The 17,381-nt window shown below is 44.8% G+C and overlaps 1 protein-coding gene across 16 annotated transcripts in view; it reads left to right on the top strand.

The window, feature by feature from the left end:
• The first annotated feature begins 2 nt into the window (after positions 1-2).
• SPTAN1 (spectrin alpha, non-erythrocytic 1) overlaps positions 3-17,381 on the top strand; it is an 81,161-nt gene continuing 63,782 nt past the window's right edge. For 8 of the 16 annotated variants that reach the window (XM_055117157.1, XM_055117154.1, XM_055117156.1 and 5 more), the window contains exons 1-4: positions 34-135; positions 2,787-2,837; positions 14,189-14,428; positions 16,223-16,348. In XM_055117157.1, the coding sequence (XP_054973132.1) occupies positions 2,805-2,837; positions 14,189-14,428; positions 16,223-16,348 (399 nt within the window). In that variant the 5' untranslated portion in view covers positions 34-135; positions 2,787-2,804. Of the gene's footprint in view, positions 136-733; positions 751-2,786; positions 2,838-14,188; positions 14,429-16,222; positions 16,349-17,381 lie in introns of those variants that run through there. The other 8 variants (XM_057303123.2, XM_057303122.2, XM_008975886.6 and 5 more) reach the window with 2 other exon arrangements.

Below are 17,381 nucleotides of genomic sequence, written 5' to 3'. Positions count from 1 at the left end.
AAAGAGGCGGGGCGCGCGCGTCGCCGCCACTACCCGCTGCGGAGTGAACGGCGCGGAGCGGAGGCCGCGGAGGCTCCTCGGTCCTTCAGTACCCCTCGGCCCGACGCACCCACGCCCCTCACCCCCCGAGAGCCGGTGAGAGGGGCAGCCGGGGAGCTCCGGGAGGGAGCGGGGCCCCGGGCAGCCGACCCCCGGGTGGGAGCTGGGCAGCTCTTCAGGCGGGGCGGGGCCGGCGCGCGGACAGGTGAGCCGGGCGGGCCGCGGGGCTGCCTCCATTCGGCTGAGTGGGGGAAGCCGCTGCCGCTGCTTTTGTGGCGCGTGGGCTGCGGAGGAGCAGCCGGGCCGAGGCTCGGCGCCGCCGCTGGAATGTCACTGACGGGGGGAGGGGGCGCGAGGCCGCCGGGTCCCTCCCAACCACCCCCAAGCCTGGCTGCGGCGCGGCCCTGCCCTGCCCCATCCGGCTGCGGCAGGTGGGTGGGGGCTCCCTCGTCGGGATCTTCGCCAGCCGCCTCCCTGCAGAACGCTCCCCGCACCGCCCCCGGTCCCTTCCCTCGGCCGGGAGCGACTTCTGCAGCTCGTTCTTCCGAATCGCACCAGCAATGCCGGCCAGCCGTAGAGGGAGGAAGAGCCCGGGGAGCCCGAGCATAGCGTAAACGGCTCTCTGACCTTAATTTCATCCTGCATGGCGAATCTCTGCCGTCTCTCTGAACGCAGAAGGGTCTGAGACTGGCCGTCTCCTTTTCTTTCCTTGTAATAAACATTTTTCTTTCTTCCCAGTTATGATTTGCTTGTAAATAATAGGTAAATGCAGTGCTTGCATGGTATGTGGCTCAAATCAAATAACTTAATAGCTTAGCGTTCTTGTTTGTGTGTGTGTTTCCTGGGACTGGGTCTTTCGAGTCGAGATACAGTGTCAAAAATTCTACCATACCACTGTTGAATGATAGAACAGTCTTTTGTTTGAAAGCTGTCCCTGAGAATTTGATTAGACGCTTCCCCTAGAACATCGCTTTCAAAAGTCTCTTTGATGTACTGGAGTAAAATATATTTTAAATAAGCGCCTTGTTAAGAGTTGAATATGTTTTAAATGAAAAGCCTGAATAGCTCAGGAAGCTGGGTTGAGATGATGCTTGAACTGTTCCAACATCTAATCAGATCTCTTTTATATAATAGATCCTAAAATATTTAAGCCCTTTGTTCTGTCTTCATCATGTTATTTTAGAAAAACTTACCATCATGGCTGTTCGGGAAGAACAGGAGAGAGGCCATATGAAGTATTTTCATAATGTGTTGAGAAATTGCGTCGTCATAGCAATTGGCCTTAAGTAAAACAGAATGTATCAAAGATGGAAGGGTGGGGGTGTCTTGGAGCCAGGAAACAGAAAATCTTGGAAATAGCAGCAGGAACACTCAGCTATATGAAGCCATTGAGTCAAGGTTCCGACTCCTTAACTAGTCGTTTATTTTCCCTTTCATTGCAGCTAACTAATGTCTTAGATTTTGAAAGGTCAAATTGAATGTGCTGCGGAGGAAAAAAAAGTGCTGCAGTAAAGGCCTCTGTGCAGGAAATTAACAATAAGCCTTTTTTAGTAACTGGGCCAATAATTACTCAAAGGGACCCTCAAAGTGTGTTAACTGTTATCCAGGGACCTTGATGGAGAGACTGGAAAGGAGGATTTTTGCTTCATCCTGGACAAGTGTGAAGCAGTTCTTATGGCAAACCATCAGCCTAGTAACTGATTCTCTGATATGCTTTGGTCTTGGCAGTGTGTTTTGTAGTCATCTAATAATTGGAGAAATCTGATATGTCACAGGCTGCAGTGTAAGCCTGTCAAGCAATGTGATGAAGAGGTGCACGTGGGGAGAGCTGTTTTAAGTATGTCTTTTGGTTCCCTGGGTTAGAATTTTTTCTGCTTTTTCTTACCTGCCTTCATCCAAAGTGGGGGGTCAACTGCAGATCCTGAAAAGTGGATCTCAGGAATAGTCCCCCATGTCCTGTCACTGCTGAATCTACACTAAGAATGGACAAGTGTGTTCAAGGCTGGCCTGCCTTTGTAATCAGTCCTCCGTGGGCTATGCAGGGGTCCCACTAGTTACGCACTCAGGTCTGTTGCGGCATATCAGCTGCGGCTGTACTGTAGAAGAATGCAACGCCCTAGTGGCAAATGCTGACTCCAGGAATGCGGAGGAGGAGGAGGACTGCATAGCTCATCACTGGGGGCCACTTGACTGGAGCAGCTGTGCTGCGAACCATCACCTCTCTTCCACCTTTTTTGCATATTCCTCTTGTACCAATTTTGAACAGGAAATAGTATTTCGTAAAGTAAGTGTACTGGCAAACTAGGCCCAAGTCAGATCTTTGTGGCTTGAGTTCTACTTTGTGGCAGTTTCATGAAGTCATGCTCTTTTATTGCTGACTGGAAGGGGATTTAGGAATCATCTTGTCCTGGGATCCTCAGGAGGAAGGCATGTTTAGTTTGAAAAAGTATATTCAGTATTATTACTTTAACAAGTGGGGAAACTGAGGCCCAAAGGAGAATGAGACTTGACCAGGGCAGCATATCTAGAAAGTAACTGCCAAGACCTGGGAACCTTGGTTCTCCTTCCACATTTTAAATCCCTTGTGGGATTTAGACACTATACAGAATGTCAGAAGACACTGAAAAAATATCTGAAATTGGATTTTTAATCTGTATTCATATTTTTTAAATAATCTGTTTTCTTCATGATTTTGTTCCGTTTGCCCTTAGAAGCTTGTTATCTTGCTCTTCCCCCTCCCTCTTTAGACTCCACATTCCTCCATCATGTTGTCATCGTTTCGTAAACGCAGAGTCCAGGTATTTGACGAGCATGCAGAAAACGGGTTGCCTTTTTGGTTTTGCCTGGCTTGCAGTGAAGGCATATTCGTGTCAAAGAGGTTGAATGATCCAAAGAAAGGGGGAAAAAAACCCTGCCTGCATGATGTTTCTGTTAAACAAATTGGTTAGGATTTGTTTGGGGTTTTTTGGTGTTAAATTATCAGAAGTATTAGTAAATTTACTTGAAAATTTGCAAAGCCTTCCTTTTTTTTTTTTTTTTTTAACCTCCCTCTCTTTCTCTTTAAGGCATGAATATATTAATTTCTTACCACCATTCTGGTGTTTGCATGTAGTGTTTGCTGACTTTTTATTGGTGGCTACTTGGTTTTTAAGAACCAAGGGACTAAACATATTATCCTAGATATTTGGAAAAAATAATCTGAAAATACATAGTAAAAATTGTGTTTTTAAAATTTGACAAATATTGTAAACTTGGGTTTGTTTCCTGTTGCATTGACTTCTTCCACCACAATTTCTATAATAGAGCTTACCTTTTCATGTTTAAAAAATAGCTCTCGGGCTGGGTGCGGTGGCTCATGCCTGTAATCCCAGCGCTTTGGGAGGCTAAGGTGGGTGGATCACTTGGTCAGGAGTTCAAGACCAGCCTGGCCAACATAGTGAAACCCCATCTCTACTAAAAATACAAAAAATTAGCCGGGTGTTGTGGTGGGCCCCTGTAATCCCAGCTACTTGGGAAGCTGAGGCGGGAGAATCGCTTTAACCCAGGAGTTGGAGGTTGCAATGAGCCGAGATTGCACCATTGCACTCCAGCCCAGGTGACAGTGCGAGACTCTGTCTCAAAAAAAAAAATTAAAAAACAGCTCTCTTTATATGTTTTCTTTGTGTACAGTCTTTGTTTTCTAAGTCGGACCTTTTTCAAAAAAAAAAAATTAGTATCTTGATATCCCAAAATAAGAAATATAAACATTGGAAATTTCTAGTGTTTATAGGTGATAAATCCAAGGCAGGCCTTTTTATAAATCAGATGAGTTATTTACTTAAATGAGGTTTATAAAAATGGGCCACATTATAACCATTTCCTGTTTTGAGTCATAGTAACAATAAGGAACTTAAATACCTCTCATCTGAATTTTGCAGGTTAAAAGGTAAGTAGCAGCAAGATAGTATTTGGGAAGCAATCAGAAGTAAGTTTTCTCAATATTGCTCTGCATTTCTGGATTTTGATGCAATGCAGTATGAATCTTTTGCTTTCTTAAAGCTAAGTCCCTGCTCACCTCTGCAAAATTGCACTAACAAGTTGAAATTAATTAATCAGTTTGAAGGCTGACATGCTGATCCACAATCCTGATTGGAATGTGGTTTAAGCAAAAATACTTGTTGTTTTTATTTATGGTGTTCAGTCATCCTTTATGTATTATTGACCTCTCTGCTTACCATCAAATCTGCCACTAAAATCTGCAGCTAAGCTGGTTTTGAGTTAATTTTGTTTGATCTGAGAATCAACTGGTATACAATTTTATGAGTGCTAATCAATTCTTTGGTGGTTTGTTCTTAGGGAAGCCCTTCCACATCCATGGATATAGTTCTCTTGCTTTGCAAATCTGAAATTTGGTAATAGGCTGGCATCCTAAGCCACGGAAAAAAGACATTGTTGGTTCTGCACATTTGGGTTCTGACTAAGCAACAAAAGCAACTGATGAATGGTTTCTATGATCTTTTGCTTTGGGTGATGTTTATGAATTTTTCCATAACCAAATGACCAAACGACCGTTCATCCTGTTAGTCCCTAAAAATCCCTTTCTTGCAAAATTGTATGTCTAGTGGTGTCCTGCCTGAGAATCAGAATTCATTTTGTAGTATTCCAAATGTCTCTTACATCCAGTACATTCAACTTGCTGAAAGAATGGCAATCCCAATGCTTTGTTTTTAATAGAGACTCCTTTCAGCTTCACTATTATTTTTTTCTCTCTTTTGGGATTCCATAGAGAAACTGACTGCACTCACTGCAGGTGCCAGGTTTACAGAGTCCAGAGCATTTGACCTTTGGTTCGAAAATGTTTGTATCTGCAGTCTTTTGTGTTGCTTAACGCAGTGGGATTCCCACCCACTGCCTCTGCCTGTACAAGAAGATAGAGCTATATATCCCATAAATACCCCCCAATTTTTTTTATTTTTATACTCCCAAATTTTATGCCCCCAAATACCCCCAAATTTTTATCTGGGGAATGAAAATTCCCCAAATACCAAGAACTGCCTCAAACAGCTGTCTGTTGGCATTCATCAATAAGACAAAGATATTCATGTCTAATCTATTTTGTAGGAATCCATTTTCAGTTGATACTGTGTATAAGTTTGTGTTTGATATCATGGATCATTCTGAAGCATGCTGTATCTTTGGATTAAATTAGAAATTTCTTTTTTTTTTTTTTTTTTTTGAGACGGAGTCTCGCTCTGTCGCCCAGGCTGGAGTGCAGTGGCGCGATCTCGGCTCACTGCAAGCTCCGCCTCCCAGGTTCACGCCATTCTCCTGCCTCAGCCTCCCGAATAGCTGGGACTACAGGTGCCCGCCACCACGCCCGGCTAATTTTTTTGTATTTTTAGTAGAGACAGGGTTTCACCGTGTTAGCCAGGATGGTCTCAATCTCCTGACCTCGTGATCCATCTGCCTCAGCCTCCCAAAGTGCTGGGATTACAGGCGTGAGCCACCGCGCCCAGCTGTATATTAGAAATTTCTAGCCAAGATTCATATCTTCAGACCCCACTCTTCTTCCGAGATCTGGTAGTATTGTAAGAATGCTGACAAGTTCATTTTATTCATTTTATTTATTACAATAGAGGACATAGTTGTAATTCCTGCTTTATCCCCATGAGATTCGCATTACTTGCTGAATGATGCAGCTAACGTTTGACTGCTGCATTGCAGCATTTATAAACAGCCTACGTCTTCAGTCTCCTCTAATAATATTTTGCAAATATATACCTTTTTTTTTTAAGTTACCTTAAATGGGAAGTTGTCCTTAAACATATAGAGAATATACTTAGCACTTCATTTCCCCTCCTTCAGTCTCTATGTGAACAGACTTGATTGGCAAAATCAGAGACAGTTGGCTCCTTTGAGATAAGCAGTCAGTTGATTGCATTCCTAGGAAGTCGTCTCTGTTGTGGTTTTTAGGCAGTTAGTGGAACTGATAGATAGGCTGGTAAGATTGGAGTTTGTTTTTTAATGGCACGTTTCCCAGATTTTTCCTTTCTGGTGCTCTCAAAAGGCGTTAATCCCATATGGCTGGGAACAGCCTGGAACGTTCTCTGTGAAGTCGGCCTTATCAGTCTGCTGCATATGCCAGGGAAGGGGTGGGGTGCTTGCAGCATGCAGCCTCGGTTGTGGAAGGAATGTGGCACGCCCAGGCCGAGCTGACATTTCAGTAACTGACAGTTTCGGGTGAGAGGCTGTAGCACCTTTGGATGGCAGGAATTCTTAATGATATTTATGAGAATTTTCCTGTGTTTAATGTAGTCTGCAGAAATGACCCTTTTAGGAGCAAAAAGAAACTGGAACTCGTGTAGATAAACAAGAGACAGCTCCCTATCAGGTTAAGAGGGGGGAAACTCTCACTAACCCATAATGTTTTTTGGTGTCTCCTGTAATTGCACAAATGAAAATTCTGAATGCTGACTGCAGTGGGAGCACATTGGTGACTTTCAGATACCCAGCTCCCCAGAGACAGCCTGTTGTGGCTTGGCAGACCTCCCACCTACTGACGTCAGCTGATCTACTGCAGGAAAGAAAAGTCCATTATTGCCTGACCAAAGCACTTGGTATAGAATTGACTCGTTCTACTTCACTGGGGTGACAAAGAGGGCCTTTTAGGTTGGTTAATTTCAGCAGGGCCTTGCTGAACTGTCTCTCTGGATTGGCAGGATCAAATCAGCAAGCTGGGCCCAAGCAGGGGGACTTGCTCAGATGGAACCTTTGCGATATTATGATGGAGATTTTCTTATAAAGGGCTGCTCCCAAATGTGATTTAATTTCCGTAGCAGGTAAAGGATTTTAGAAATGCAGTGACTCCTGTGATAGGAGGCAGAACAGCACCATACACTCGAATCCTGGAGACTGCCATCTCTTTCAGGAGCTCATGTGCAGTGTCGTTATTGTTCCATGTGTAACTATACCTTCCTTGGAAAATTTCTTTACAAGAAAATTTTGGAAGCAAACAAATTAGATGCATAATTTCTCAATGTTTTTCCATCTTAACTGTTTCCTGAGGGTTGAGAACAAAGGAAATATATAAATAAATAAGTCTAACCCTAATTGTTTACCAAGACTCAATCTTAAATAATTTTGATTTTTTTTTTTTTTTTTTTTTTTTTTTTTGAGACGGACTCTTGCTTTTTCGTCGCCCAGGCTAGAGTGCAGTGGTGCGATCTTGGCTCACTGCAACCTCCGCCTCCCGGGTTCAAGCGATTCTCCTGTCTCAGCCTCCCAGGTATCTGGGACTACAGGCGTGCGCCACTATGCTTGGCTACTTTTTGTATTGTTAGTAGAGATGGGGTTTCACCATGTTGGCCAGGCTGGTTTCAAACTCCTGACCTCAGGTGATCCACCCGCCTTGGCCTCCCAAAGTGCTGGGATTACAGGTGTGAGCCACGGTGCCTGGCTGATAATTTTGATTTTTAAGAAATGATTAATACATCCACATCCACCTCACCTTTTTTTTTTTTTTTTTAAAGAGACAGAGTCTCGCTCTGTCGCCCAGGCTGGAGTGCAAAGGCGTGATCTTGGCTCACTGCAACCTCGGCCTCCCGGGTTCTAGCAATTCTCCTGCCTCAGCCTCCCAAGTAGCTGGGATTACAGGCGCACGCCACCACACCTGGCTAATTTTTTGTATTTTAATAGAGACAGGGTTCCACCATGTTGCCCAGGCTGGTCTCGAACTCCTGAGCTAAGGCAATCCACCCCCTTCAGCCTTCCAAAATGCTAGGATTACAGGTGTAAGCCACCGTGCCTGCCTTTTTTTTTTTTTTTTTTGACACAGAGTCTAGCTCTGTCACCCAGGCTGGAGTGCAGGGGCTTGATCTCGGCTCACTGCAAACTCCGCCTCCCAGGCTCAAGGGATTCTCCAGCCCCAGCCTCCTGAGTAGATGGGACTACAGGCATGTGCCACCACACCCAGCTAATTTTGGTATTTTTAGTAGAGACAGAATTTTACCACGTTGGCCAGGCTGGTCTCAAACTCCTGACCTCAGGTGATCTGCCCGCCTCGGCCTCCCAAAGTATTGGGATTACAGGTGTGAGCCACTGTGTCTGCCTCACTGTTTTTTCACTCCAAAATGCAGATGTGAAAAGGAACTAATAAAGAGGGAGTGAAGGCCGGGCGCTGTGGCTCACGTCTGTAATCCCAGCACTTTGGGAGGCTGAGGTGGGTGGATCACCTGAGGTCAGTTCGAGACCAGTCTGGCCAATATGGTGAAACCCAATCTCTACAAAAGTACAAAAATTAGTCGCATGTGGTGGTGAGTGCCTGTAATCCCAGCTACTGGGGAGGCTGAGGCAGGAGAGTCACTTGAACCTGGGAGGCGGATGTTGCTGTGAACCCAGATAGCATCACTGCACTCCAGCCTGGGCAACAGAGCAAGACCCCATCTCAAAAAAAAAAAAAAGAGAGAGAGTGAAAGGAACTAATAAATAACCAAACAGCCATCAATAAATAATATGTCGGCCGGGCACTGTAGTTCACGCCTGTAATCCCAGCACTTTGGGAGGCCAAGGCGGGCGGACCACAAGGTCGAGATCAAGATCATCCTGGCCAACATAGTGAAAGCCTGTCTCTTAAAAAGAAGAGAAATACAAAAATTAGCTGGGCGTGGTGGTTTGTGATTGTAGTCCCAGCTACTCGGGAGGCTGAGGCAGGAGAATTGCTTGACGCTGGAGGCGGAGGTTGCAGTGAGTCAAGATCGCACCACTGCGATCCAGCCTGGCGACAGAGCAAGACTCCATCTCAAAAAAAAAAAAGGCCAGGCGCGGTGGCTCACGCCTGTAATCCCAGCTCTTTTGGAGGCCGAGGCAGGCAGATCACAAGGTCAAGAGATCGAGACCATCCTGGCTAATACAGTGAAACCCCATCTCTACTAAAAATACAAAAAATTAGCCGGGCGAGGTGGTGGATGCTTGTAGTCCCAGCTAGTCGGGAGGCTGAGGCAGGAGAATGGCATGAACCTGGGAGGCGGAGCTTGCAGTGAGCCGAAACTGCGCCACTGCACTCCAGCCTGGGCAACAGAGCGAGACTCCGTCTCAAAAAAAAAAAAAAAAAGAATATGTCAATATGTCAACTCTAATCATGTTAAGAATCACTGGGTCTAGTGTGCCATATTCTGGGAACCGGAGGATCCCAGGTCATCCTGGCCTTTGCAACTTGCTTACTAAATTACCTGTCTCCCAACTACTTAATTATAAAACGATGGCAGTTTCTTTATTTCCAAGCTCTGAATATAATTGGAACTATAATATGTGCCAAGTCCTGAGTTCTGTGCCCAGAGAGTAAGAGTAAAATATGGTCTTCTTTATAGTTCCTTAAAGGACTTATGAATGTGGTAGGGAGAACACAATAATTTCATGGCAGAATGTGGCAGTGTTATAAGATGAATGATAGGGGTGGGTGGTCAGGGAGTGGAGACTTCTGATTCAGAAAGACTTCATAGAGGACGAGGCATTTGCTTTGGACTCAGAGATCTGTATGATTTGTTTTTTATATTTTTTATTTTTTTGACAGGCTGGAGTGCAGTGATGCGATCTGGGCTCATCACAACCTCCGCCTCTCAGGTTCAAGCGATTCTTCTGCCTCAGCCTCCCGAGTAGCTGGGGCTACAGGCGCGTGCCACCACACCCGGCTAATTTTTGTATTTTTAGTAGAGATGTGGTTTCACCATGTTGGCCAGGCTGGTCTGGAGCTCCTAACCTTGTGATCCACCTGCCTCGGCTTCCCAAAGTGCTGGGATTACAGGCGTGAGCCACCACGCCCAGCCGAGATCTGTATGATATTAGATGGTAGGGTTGGGAGTGGGAGAGGAGAGTGCACTCCTGGGAAAGGGAACTTTTTGAACTTTCAAATGGACCCTGTCCAGGACCTGTAATTGGTGTTGGTGAGGGAGCTTGACATGAGATAATGGCTGGAGGAGACAACTGGAAGGTGACTGAGTGAAGTCTTGTTTACCTTCTAGTAAGTGTGATGATAGTGATCCTTGTCAGGGTCCTCATCAGAAATCAGCCTTCTCCAAAATAGGCTGACAGACTTAGGGCAGTAGTGTAAACTATGACTGCCTGTTATCATTAAATATTATTACAAAACTTTGGGAGGCCAAGGTGGGCGGATCACGAGGTCAGGAGATCGAGACCATCCTGGCTAGCACGGTGAAACCCCGTCTCTACTAAAAAATAGAAAAAATTAGCCGGGCGTGATGGCAGGCGCCTGTGGTCCCAGCTACTCAGGAGGCTGAGGCAGGAGAACGGCGTGAACCCAGGATGTGGAGCTTGCAGTGAGCCGAGATCACGCCACTGCACTCCAGCCTGGGCGACAGAGCGAGACTCCGTCTAAAAAATATATATATATATATATATATATTTTATTACAAAAACTGTTCTGAGCAGACATTAAGCTTTTCAAGGTCACTCCCAGTTTTTGGTTTTAAGGACTTGACGTCTGTTTTAAGAATAGAAAATAGGCCAGTGCAGTGGCTCATGCCTGTAATCCCAGCACTTTGGGAGACTGAGGCATGTGTATCACTTGAGTCCAGGAGTTCGAGACTAGCCTGGGCAACATGGTGAAACCACACCTGTACAAAAAATATAAAAATTATCCAGGTGTGCTGGCACCTGCCTGTACTCCTAGCTACTCAGGAGGCTGAGGTGGGAGGATCACTGGATCCCAGGAGGCAAGGTTGCAGTGAGTTGAGATCGTATCACTGCACTCTAGCCTGGGCAACAGAGTGAGACCCTGCCAAAAAAAAACAAAAAACAAAAAAACGCCACTTTCTCAGAGTATACTGCCATGTGGTCAATCCAAGATTGGTAATTCAGATTTAGTCATTAGGTTGATACCTAGTTGTGTAGCTTTAGTCAGCACATTCTTTATTTGCCATTCTTGTCATCAATCTAGCACTTAACTGGATAGAATTCCAATTTTACAATATGCAAACTGAAAGATTCGTTACGGAGCTCTCTCCCTACCCCTTACAAATGAATTCAGGTCTGCTGCACAGCAGCTGCAACACTCAGCATGGACTTGATCATTTATTCAACCAACATTTCTTTTTTTTTTTTTTTTTTTTTGAGACAGGGTCTCATTGTGTCACCCAGGCTGGAGTACAGTAGTGTGACTACGGGCGCATGCCACCATGCCTGGATAATTTTTTTTTTAGAGCCAGGGTTTAGCCATATTACCTAGGCTGTTCTCGAACTTCTGGGCTCAAGCAATCCACCCACCTCAGCCTCCCAAAGTGCTGGGATTGCAGATGTGAGCCATGGCGCCCGGCCTATTCAACCAACATTTCTTAATGACCTCTGTATGCTAGAAATCAGGGATACAGGACCGGACATGGTGGCTTACACCTGTAATCTTAGCACTTTGGAAGACCCGAGGTGGGAGGATCATTTGAGCCCAGGAGTTCAAGACCAGCCTAGGCAACCTAGCAAAACCCTGTCTCTACAAAAAAAATTTAAAAATTAGCCAGTCATGGCTGTGCGTGGTGGCTCATGCCTGTAATCTTAGCACTTTGGGAGGCCAAGGCGGGTGGATCACGAGGTCAGGAGTTCAAGACCAGCCTGGCCAACATGGTGAAACCCCATCTCTACTAAAAATACAAAAATTAGCTAGGCACCATGATGGGCGCCTGTAATCCCAGCTACTTGGGAGGCTGAGGCAGGAGAATTGCTTGAACCCGGGATGCGGAGGTTTCAATGAGCCAAGATCATGCCACTGCACTCTAGCCTGGGTGACAGAGCGAGAGTCCATCTCAAAAAAAAAAAAAATTAGCCAGTCATGGTGGTGTGCACCCATAGTCACAGCAAGTGGGAGGCTGAGGTGGAAGGATCACTTGAACCAGGGAGGTCGAGGTTGCAGTGAGCCGTGACTGCACTCCAGCCTGGGCAGCAAAATAAGGTCCTGTCTCAAAAACAAATAAATAAATAAATAAAAATCTGGTATACAAAGATTAGGTTGCTCGGTGTAATCATACCTTAGGATGTATGTACAAGTGCTTTGCAAATCTAAAGAGAAGTGTGATTACGTCTGAGAAGGAGGGAAGGAAGGAACATTGGGTACAGTTTAGTAAAGAGTCAGGATCCTGCAGTTTACCCATTTCAGCTGGGTGTTGAGATATAAATAAATAAGCGCTATCTAGGCAAAGAAGAGTCATAGGACATTCTAAACAAAGGAAGCATGTGCACATGGCTTGGAGTTTTAAAGGGAATTACACATTTTAGAGCAGAAAGAATACTTTTATCCGCCACAAGGGTAGGGGTCACGGGTGAGAGATAATACCAGGCAGGCATGTTGGGCCAGATTGTGAAGGTCCTGCTCAAGAGGTGGGTTCTTTCTTCTGTCTGAAGGAAGCCATAGGTCGGGGGCAGTGGCTCACGCCTGTAATTCCAGCCCTTTGGGAGGCTGAGGCAGGCAGATCACGAGGTCAAGAGATCGAGACCATCCTGGCCAACATGGTGAAACCCCATCTCTACTAAAAATACAAAAATTAGCTGGGCATGGTGGTGCAGGCCTGTAGTCCCCGCTACTCGGGAGGCTGAGGCAGGAGAATCACTTGAACCCTGAAGGCAGAGGGCAGTGAGCCGAGATCATGCCATTGCACTCCAGCCTGGTGACTGAGCGAGACTCCGTCTCAAACAAAAAACAAAAAAAAGCCATAAAAGATTTGGGAGTGGCATGGCGAAGGATGTTTCCTTTTATAGTATAAAACATTTTGGACTGTGGAAAAACAATAATACAACAAAAATACATGGTTGATATGTGGAGAATAAAGGAATGGTGATATGACTAAAATCAGCTCATCTACACTTCTCCAGGAAGATGGTCTCTTAGAAAGGCAATCTTCAGATCTGATCAGGCACAGACAGTGCCTTCCTACCACCAGTGAGAACTGCTTGAATCCCTACAGAGCTGGGGCACTAGCTAGAAACTCTGACATCAGCCATCTCCTTCTGTTTACCTGCTAGGTGGATGTGGGGCAGCACTCTTGACAGGTTTCATTCCTAACTCTTAGCCTACTCACCCTTTTCTTTCTGTCTTGGGATAGGCGACAGGATAAAGGAAAGAACTCCCAGATGTTTCCAGGGTAACACAATTTTATACCTTTTATTATACATTGTAGAACAATAGCTGGAAGGGACCAGCAGGCTTATCTGTTCTGCTTCCTTAGTGAACTCAAAAACCTCTCTATAGGCTGTAATTTTGAAGTTCGAAGAGACTTGAGAGCACGTCGTTTTTCCTGACATTTTTAGTCACTTTAGGAAATTGAGGCATGGAGAGGGAAGGTGGCTAGTGTGAGGTCACGTGTTGCTGACAAATTCAGAAGCTTTTTGGCATTAATCCGTATCTGTTTCCTTCTGTGTTCCTTAATTAGTTAGAGGATAAAATGGCATATTCTTTGTTTTTGGTTTTTGTTTTGTTTTGTCACCCAGGGCGGAGTGCAGTGGTGCAATGATGGCTCACTGCAGTCTTGAACTCCTGGGCTCAGGTGATCCTCCTGCCTTAGCCTCCTGAGTAGCTGGTACCATAGGCACACACCACCATGCCCAGCTATTTTTTTGTATTTTTAATAGAGACAGTGTTTCACCTTGCTGCCCAGCTATTTTTTTGTATTTTTAGTAGAGACGGTGTTTCACCTTGTTGCCCAGCTGCTCTCAAACTCCTGGAGTCAAGCAGTCTGCCACTTTGGCCTCCCAAAGTGTTGGGATTACAAGCGTGCGCCACCGCACCCCCTGCTTGAAAGGACTTCTGAATGGACTTAGCAATGATTATTTGAATACCACAGTTGCTGTTTCCTCTGAATCCTTGAAGCCTTTGTAGAATTGACAGTACAAACCATAGTTCTCCCATTCACAGTTTTCATTTGGTTTCCTTGCCGTGTGTGGGTTAGGCATCTTCTGAGGGCCCTATGTAGGTAGGTGTTGCAGGGGAATGGATGGCCGTTTTTAATAAAGAAATAGGATCTGGGCTCCATTGTTCCTAAGAAGGGGTTGTCTTCTCAATTCATTTGTCTGCTGGGTTTATCTGATAATTATTTCTTTCCTTCAGAGAGGCTAATTACTTTTCATCTATTTTGGTGCCTATTGGTACTTATCTCAGCGCATTTTGTCATTTCAGAAAATGGACCCAAGTGGGGTCAAAGTGCTGGAAACAGCAGAGGACATCCAGGAGAGGCGGCAGCAGGTCCTAGACCGATACCACCGCTTCAAGGAACTCTCAACCCTTAGGCGTCAGAAGCTGGAAGATTCCTATCGATTCCAGTTCTTTCAAAGAGATGCTGAAGAGCTGGAGAAATGGATACAGGAAAAACTTCAGATTGCATCTGATGAGAATTATAAAGACCCAACCAACTTGCAGGTACGTCTGATCTCCTGGGATTCCTGCCAAAATTCAAGAGCCCAAATGTTCTTACCCAAAAATCAGACGAGGAAAGTTACTTAATTATGACCTTGAGAGATTGGACAAGAAGAATATAGTAAGGAAGGACAAACTCATTGTTTTCCCATATTAGTGAGGGTGAATGTGGAATCTTAGAGGTATTAATTGTCTTTTCTGGATGCTTTAAACTGATGGTTCTCAAACCTCTGCCTTGATACTACTGGTGAGCTTTAAACATTTTTCAGGGAAGTTCTGGGTTAATCTCTTGGAATGAGGTTTTTTGTTTTGTTTTGTTTTGTTTTTGTTTTTTGAGACAGAGTTTCGCTCATGTCGCCCAGGCTGGAGTGCAATGGTGTGATCTTGGCTCACTGCAACCTCCACCTCCCAGGTTCGAGTGATTCTCCAGCCTCAGCCTCCCAGGTTGCTGGGATTACAGGCGCCTGCCACTGTGCCCAGCTAATTTTTGTATTTTTAGTAGAGATAGGGTTTTGCCATGTTAGCCAGGCTGGTCTTGAACTGACCTCAGGTGATCCACCCACCTTGGCCTCTCAAAGTGCTCGGATTACAGGCGTGAGCCACCACACCTGGCCTGGAATGAGTTTTTGAGGAAGGCATAATAGTGTTGTTGCTGGCAAAAATTTATAGTTATTCTGGAGTCAGATATCAAAGAATAAGTACTTAAAGTTATTGAGTCCCTTTCAGAGACTTGGTAAATCTTATCAAAAGCAAAGCCTGAATCTTATGGTACGTAAATTATATATTTAAAACTTTTTTTTTTTTTTTTGAGACGGAGTTTTGCTCTTATTGCCCAAGTTGGAGTGCAATGGTGCAATCTCAGCTCACTGCAACCTCTGCCTCCCAGATTCAAGTGATTCTCCTGCCTCAGCCTCCCGAGTAGCTGGGATTGTAGGCACGCGACACCACGCCCAGCTAATTTTTTGTATCTTTAGTAGAAACAGGATTTCATCATGTTTACCAGGCTGGTCTCGAACTCCTGACCTCAGGTGATCTGCCTGCCTCAGCCTCCCAAAGTGCTGGGATTACAGGCGTGAGCCACTGCACCCGGCCAAAACTTTTTTATAAAAAGGGAAAGCCTTTCTTCTCACTTTCAGTGAAAGATTTTTAAAGAAAATTGTTTCGGTAGCAAGTGGAACAGTAGTTGGGCCCATGGATTTTTTAACTATAAAAAATTGACTACAGTAACCTAAGAAGAGAATGAAGAACACTGCTTTAGGTACAATCCCTGCCTGGCAGGCCCCTTCCCATCTTAGTTTTTGATGAAAAAGAGGTATTGAGAAATGGAGTGTAGGCAGGGTCAAAGAGTCTGGCCTCTAAAGCAAGTGAAAGAAAGTCTCATGTGTCAGTGAATATGGATGGATTTTTCAAGAGTAAGCACTGAATGTTGAGAAAACTGTTGGTATGGTTCTGTATTTCTAGAAGGGTCTGGATGTTCACATAAAGGCTAATTTTCTGATAGCAAAAAAAAAAATTATTAATAGGATATTTTGTAGCATCTTCCATTGACAATGTTAGTTCTCAGTGGTGAGTGAGGACCATTGATGGCCCTCGCTGGCCAGGCTTTCAGAGGACCAGGAGAAATGCAGTCAGAGTATTTGAGGAACTGAGCAGGTAAGAGAATGGGCAAGGTGCCAAATGATGTATCCCTAACTAGAGGGAGCAGGATTGAGGAGGAGAGGAACACGGGGAACAGGGGGGACAAAATGCTGATGCTGTGTGGTTGCGTCTGAGGCTCACTTCAAGGTCCGCCAACAGGGAAAGCTTCAGAAGCATCAAGCATTTGAAGCTGAAGTGCAGGCCAACTCAGGAGCCATTGTTAAGCTGGATGAAACTGGAAACCTGATGATCTCAGAAGGGCATTTTGCATCTGAAACCATACGGGTGAGTATGAGTAGCTCGTGGCGTGGATGGCTTCATCTGGGTGGAGCATTGTAGATTCATGCATACATGTCAGTTTGGGTTCCCAAAAAGATAGACTTTTCCAGCTTTTAAAAGAATTTATGAAGTCTCCTTAAGAAGTTACCCGAATCCTGCCTTTGTAATATGACAGCATGAATGTAAGCAAGTGTTTGTATACTCAGTGAGGAAATTAATATTCCTTTTGCAGAGCAAATTAGAATGTGATTATACTTTAAAGAAAACTGTGAATTTAACATTTATAAATGGCAGTGAGATGGCAGAGCATATTAGTGAAATTGGCAAATTTAAGGACTCAGATGCAAAGATAAATAGAAACAAGCACAGACACTATAAAGAAGGTTATCTGTGGGAAAGCTTGCTGTCTTGAATCTTGGCTTGCCCTGGGAGGGGTTTACTGAGGTCTAGGCAGCAAGCCTGTTAAAGCTCCAGCTCTAAGGAATGATGTGTGGCACCTATTGGTCAATGACCATGGTGATGGGACTGACTTTGAGGCAGGAGTCCTGGAACTCTTTGGTCTGGCTGATTTTAGTGCGAGTTTATTGGAGCTGAGGTAGTAATTGATCTTTCTCTGCTTCATTTCACATATCTAGTATGAAGATATTAAGGGAAAACAAACCTCTTGACAGTGAGGTGTGCACATTGAGTTTCTTATAACTGGATGTACTTATCTATCTTTGATACACATCATGTCTAGCTGTGTGTTCTCTTTGGTTCTTTGTCATCCAAAGCTACATTGCATTGAGGCCCAGCCTTTTCTAGTCTTTTACCTGTCAAAGCAGTCCTGAAGATTTAAATGAAAGCTGCACCCTTAAGCCCCAGCTAGAACTGTTTTGTCCCCTACTCTTCCTTGATAACTGTGTGGAGGTTTCGTTCACTGAGGATCCAGTCTACTCATTTTCAACAATAAATGTTTGTTTCCTCACGTTTGCTTGGCAATACTCTGCAGTCTCATATTAAGGACTTACAATCAGCCCTAAGATGTATGATGAATAAT

Source organism: Pan paniscus, chromosome 11 (assembly GCF_029289425.2).
Source record: "Pan paniscus chromosome 11, NHGRI_mPanPan1-v2.0_pri, whole genome shotgun sequence".
NCBI classification, from domain to species: Eukaryota; Metazoa; Chordata; class Mammalia; order Primates; family Hominidae; genus Pan; species Pan paniscus.
This window is presented reverse-complemented; position numbering and strand designations above follow the sequence as displayed.